Here is a 6,340-nt window from a genome sequence, read left to right on the forward strand (position 1 = left end):
GACGTGATACTACGGCGCCTATCCGTGTGCTTATCTCTGACACCTAACGGCTTGTTCCTTTCTCAGTGCCTCTGATCACGACCACTTCGACCAAAGACAAGCGACTCTCCCGCTTTATGGAAACCGAGGCTGTGCGTTCTGTTGTGGTCATGCTGCCTCCCAAGAACTGCCTCCCGAGGAACTACAGCTGCATAGCTGGGTTGTTCGGGAGCTTGGCAGCAGACCCGAGACTAGAAGACGAAGAGGGGATGGAGCTGAACGGAACAAGCGAGCCCATCGAGATGCACCATGTGGTGGATGAGAGACCAAGAGGCCGGGAATCCTTCCTCAAACCGCCGCAGAGTCCGAACCTGCGCCGGAGGTGCAAGTCTCTGCCGACCCCCATAGAGAGAGCGAAGCTTGAGATCTCCCGCAGCCGGAGTCCCTGCAGCAAGAAAAAGGTCCGTTTCGCCGACTCTCTGGGTCTGGAGCTCACCTCTGTGAAGCACTTCAATGACACAGACATGCCCGATGTGCCGGAGCGCATAATGGCCAGATTCGACAGGGGTCCCCTCCATCTGAACCCCTTTGACAAGTTCCCCAGGGCACCGACCACCCAGTCAAGTTTTATGGAGTTGCAATTCAAGAACCCCGGGACCCTGCCAGGCTTTACTGAGAAAGTGAAAGAAGTGAAAGTGTTGTTGGAGTGTGCTGAAGCCGACGAGTTCAGTCTGTCGGGCGTCGTGCGGGTTTTGAACATGGCTTTCGAGAAAAGTGTCTATTTGAGGTTCTCAATCAACAACTGGATAACCTTCATGGACAGTCTGGCATCATATATCCCAGAATCAAGCGACGGCGTGACAGACAAATTCTCCTTTAAGATAATCACCCCAACAACGTTTCTGGAGAGCGGAGGCACATTCCAGTTTGCCATTAGATACTGTGTTGGTGGAGATGAGTATTGGGACAATAATAACGGGGTCAACTACAAAGTGCGACGCCACAGGTTTAAGATTTCTCCACCCCGTGAGTGGGAGGATGGCTGGATTCACTTCATCTAACCTGCATGCGTCCTTGGCGTTTTCACCCGCGCACTGTGTGTGTAAAGCAAGCAATCTCTCCACGGGCACCGCTTTACCATAATGAAGAATAGGGCTACCATAGGCTATAGCCTCTACACATTGTGTTAATAATCCAACCGCCGTGTAAAGCTGTACACTCAGTCATTTTTTACATTGTTTGGGTTGGTTTTTTTCACCACCGTCACAATGGGTTTGTTTCATGTCATTATGTTTGACAGATTTGACAGGATTGAAAGACGAGCCCTTCATTATGTGTCAGGCGCGGGAGGTAAATCTGCTGTATGATAATTAGCCTTGGTGTTGGGAGCTATGTAGTCCTGTGCCCTTTGGTGTGGCACAACTATACTCTTATGTAATGACACGTGCCATTGAAAACGTGCCAGGAATATACCCCATTTAAGAATCACTATCCCTCTAAAACGCAGCGGTAATCGATTCAATCCCCACCTTTGACTATTTTATTAAACATCTTGTGCGATGTCTTAACTGTCAACGACTGCTTATACAAAAATGGAGGAAAATGGTTATGAAAAATACTAAGACAGCTTCCCGCCCGTCTTCTCTTTGTTTATTTCCGATAGCATGGGACAGCTCACGTGCATCCCCCTGTGTACCTGTTATGCCGGATTTCAATCCGATTCTCTCTCATCTGAAAACTCAAGCGGATGGGGCAGGCCGAAGCTCAGTCACAACAATATTCGCACTGGACCAACAAAGGAAATATCAAATTGTAATTTATCTTACCAATTCCTCATCTTTTCATCTTCTTGGATATGCCTTATAATACCCCTTATAACTAACGGGGAACGCTGCTTTGCTTTTATCCTGATCAATATTGGTATATTGGTATCAATATTGGGTGTATTCAGTTTTATAACTATTTGAACATGAATATTTCAATGTTGGGGAAATGATTAAACCCTCTCTATAGCACTGCTCAACGAGATGATGTTAGAAAAAGGAAATCATCTCACGAGCCTTGTTCGCTGGTTATAAATGCACCAGAATGTTTTCTCCAGAGGATGGTAACCAATAGCAGGAGAGTAGACTGGGTCAGAGTGGAGCAGTAGGCTAGCCTATTAGGATGCTCTGGTATGACCCCAAACATGTTACATAATAATATGTGGATCTTTACCACTCTCAAATGCCATATACATTATTTTAAACTAGAGGACATGTATATTTGACAAAAAAACTATTGTACAGAACATTTTGTTCAGGATCTTATACTAGATTGTTCTCTGCAGTGCAGTCTGCATATGTCTAATTGATTTCCAGCACCACTAATCACAGATCTGCCTAAACTTAATGGCATTACAGGTGATATTATACAACATTGCTGTTGTGACACTCTTGATCTCAACCAGTCACAATATTTCACCAGGTGTCTTGTTGTAAACAATAGTTGAGGATAGCTCTAACCCTAAGGTCCACTGCAGAGTCAGTCACCACTGCCTCACCCATACAGTATCTCTACCTTCTTCAAGGTTGAGCTTTAAGGACAAAATCCACATGGATATTACTCCATTTTATAACTGTTATTACACAATGATAACTTACAGAGACAGATACTGTTGGACTTTTGTTTCTGTTCCTTGTTGTGCTTGAAATGCAACTGTTGCTGTTGAAAATTATACATTTACCTCAGATCGTTTCTAGAGTGCGGACCTGACGATCTTCCAAAAAATCCAGGTTTTTCTCCTTTTATTCAGGTTGAACAAAACAAAACATTATTTTTTTATGAAATACAGTAGAACCAAAATAGTCAAACTCATGCCATTTTTAAAACACGCCCAGTCCAGTAAAACAGTAGCATTTCATTGTCAGTATTTTGTAAATAACTTCCACTGTGCAATGTTGTATTTTACAGTGGAACTATGGTGATGACAGCATCTGAACTACTTTTAGGGATTTCAAAGTTGTAATGTTAGACTTGGCTGATGATATAGAAAAGAGCCGTGTGTGTTTGGTAGGACTACATATTGTACAGTTGATGGTATTGCACTGGTGCTTCATGCTGAAATCATTTGTTGACACATTGGCATCACATAATGCATGTGTCAAACTCCTTCCACTGAGGGCCGAGTGTCGGCGGGTTTTTGCTCCACCCTTGTACTTGATTGATTAATTAAGGTCAATAACTAATAAGGAACTGCTCTCACCTGGTTGTCTTTGACACCCCTGACATGAGGTGAGTGACCTCATTATGGATGGATGGCAAACTAAACTTAGGTTATGTAACTCAACAGCCCACATTACACAAACGGTTTGTCTATTTGTGTACTGGAGGTACAGCATGTTTACATTCGAGTTTGTATTTATTTGGGTTATAATTTATGGGAGTTTTCTATGACATGAATGATTGGAATGAATCAATATTTTGTTTTGAGTAGGACGCCTCTGAGAGATCAGCAACTTGGAATGTATCTGTTTAGAAAATGGAATGCATCTCTGAGACTAACAGATGTAGTTATATAATATAGTTAGTTACTGTTGACTGGCTATGGTGGTCAGTAAGAAAAGCCTGTGTTTACATGATCCAGGACTTGGAGGGAGCTTGGCCAGACTATTCAACCCTTGAGATTGAAAATGGAAAATAGACTACTCATGTGACCACTGAGCATGTCCAAATGACTCAAACAATTTAGCAGAGCTGTTTGGCTTATAGCAGAGTTGTTTGGTTTCCAGAGTCCAGCGGTTGGCTCTTTCTAATATCTCCATGGGAAATCCGTAGAGCCTGGTTGGACCAAAATAACCTCACTCATGGTCTCACGTCCACCATGACATCAACCGACCTCTAGGGCTGCACAATATTGGCAAAAACATCTAACAGCGATTTAGATTTTTAACAAATATGGCTATTGCTATTTGACGTGCGATGAAGATCAAAATATTTGGGTGAACTGTTGGAATTATAGAAATATATTGAATTATATTAAGAAGCAAAGTGGAAAGCAGCATCGTTCTTGTTTTTGAACAATTTGTTGACTGCATTGACCTGACGGAACAACATGCGCATGTATAGTCAATCATCTAACAGCGAGGGGGAGGAACTGCGCTGCTTGAGTGACAGGGGGCGAGGCTTAGTGTGTGTGCGAAGCAGCCGCAAGAGGAGAAAAAAACGGAGTTAACTCTAAAACCTAAAGTTACTCAAGGCTAAGATGCGTTTCAAAAATATTGCTTATGATATGGATCTTTTACGATATGGAAATTGCACATGTCAATATGTGATTTTGATGTGAATTCGATTAATTGTGCAGCCCACTCTTGAGTTAAGACATGACCATTGGTTGACACTGGTTGGCCTCACTGTGTTCTAGCATGCTAGTCTGTGCAGTCAGTGAGTTCCACACACGGCAGCTGTATCTCCACAAAGACTACTGTGGTTAACAAGATGTCACGCCTTGTCAGAGATTGTTTTATGTTCTTAAGTCTGACCAAATATAATGGGTATTTTTCCTCATGTAGCTTTTTGCTTATGATTTCTGTTAACTAAATATTCTCTCAATAAGTGTACATGTAGTACAGTATGATTTCACTCATGAATTGTTTCAATCATAACATTTCACTTTGTAAATATGTGATGGAGGTGAAGATGTTTTATAGGGGAAGGATGAAAGGCTTCCAGAAGCAGACAGTATAGGGTTTGTTAACACAATGTAACCACGTTTTATGATCACTAGCTGATGTTTATCTGTTTTTATGTGTCGCGTATTGAATGTCTTTCTGCTACCATATTATGTAGTGTAATAGCATTTCAAAAACAGGATTGCAAGCGGTGGATGCATACCCAACTCAGAACTACAAAGTAACTCCAAATATACATGTACAATAGTAATCAAATCAAAAAATGATCTGAACAAAATAGAATTTCAGGAAATGTCCTTTAAAACTGCGATACGCCACTGAACCTTATGCCAAAATGCGGACGGGGTCCCAGGAATGATAGGGTTATTGTATAAGGTGTAACTAAAGATGGTTCCATTGCCTTATGTTTAAAGTTCATACTGAAATGAACACATAAGAGGTCTAAGCTGTGAAGGGATGTTATGGTAGGTTGATCAACATGTGCTAACAGTCTCGAGCAGTCAAATCATACTGGACAGTATGTACTGGGACTAAGCTGAGGGGGTCTTTAGGCTAAAGAGTTGCATACATGCCACTAAAGACGACATACACTTTTGAGTATCTGAAACGTCTGAAAGGAGTGACTAATGATTGTAATATTGAGCTACTCAAAGTTCATAGCGCACTTTGAGTAGGAAAGTAGAAAAGCTAGGAAAAGAGGCATGATTTGGTTTGGTATGCCTCTTCCGACTTTACACGTATTCCTGTGAATTGCTACTAACCAAGATGTTCTCCATGTTTCATACACAGCCTTCTCTCTCACTGTGAAATGTTATACATCTGAAATAGTTCAAATCAAGTTCACTTTACTCATATGTGGAGTGGAGGAAGTGAATTTCCCTTGGTTTGACTTATATAGTTATCAGTATTCTTGTTTTGAACCTATGCAAACCTTAGTACTGCAATCCATCATCTGTCTGTGTTGATGTGTCTTGGTGTCTGACGTATTGTTTGGAGCTAATGTTTATCACTGTATTCTGGCTGTTTGCATGCACGGCGGAAGTACCCCTGTTATTTTTATGGTGAGTTTGTAATCTAGCCTATATTTTACTAAAACAACGGCAATAAAGGCCTTTGTGATGGGAAATTCAAATATGTTGTAGTTTTGTCCATTTCCTTCATCACACTACTGTCAGCAGTATGGTATAATTAAGCAATAAAACACGAGGGGGTGTGGTATATGGCCAATATACCACGGCTAAGGGCTGTTCTTACGCACGACGCATCGCGGAGTGCCTGGACACAGCCCTTAGCCATCGTATATTGGCCATATACCACAAAACCCCAAGGTGCCTTATTACTATTATAAACTAGTTACCAACGTAATTAGAGTAGTAAAAATACATGTTTTGTCATACCCATGGTATACGGTCTGATATACCACGGCTGTCAGCCAATCAGCAATCAGTGCTCGAACCACCCAGTTTATAATAACCTTTACCTTAACGTTTCATTACAATAGCTTTATTAACTCAACTAGAATCAATGTCACAGTATTCTCTGAGATGAAACAGGTTTAATACAAAACTCTACAGATTAATTTCCCTGCAGGGTGTGATTTTGATTGTATTAAGAGAGATCTCATTTTCTCCTCTGAATGTTCCACTGCTGTCTGTCTGCTCTGAGCTGACTGGCTCATTTATCAGATGACC

At 41.6% G+C, this 6,340-nt stretch overlaps 1 protein-coding gene across 1 annotated transcript; it reads left to right on the forward strand.

Moving 5' to 3' along the window:
• Positions 1-19: 19 nt before the first annotated feature.
• Positions 20-5,781, forward strand: LOC129834724 (protein phosphatase 1 regulatory subunit 3E). The gene has a single exon (XM_055899959.1). The coding sequence runs from the start codon at positions 117-119 to the stop codon at positions 1,038-1,040; it is 924 nt and encodes a 307-aa protein (XP_055755934.1). The 5' UTR covers positions 20-116; the 3' UTR covers positions 1,041-5,781.
• The last annotated feature ends 559 nt before the right edge of the window (positions 5,782-6,340 follow it).

The sequence above is a fragment of the Salvelinus fontinalis genome, chromosome 35 (assembly GCF_029448725.1).
Source record: "Salvelinus fontinalis isolate EN_2023a chromosome 35, ASM2944872v1, whole genome shotgun sequence".
NCBI lineage: Eukaryota > Metazoa > Chordata > Actinopteri > Salmoniformes > Salmonidae > Salvelinus > Salvelinus fontinalis.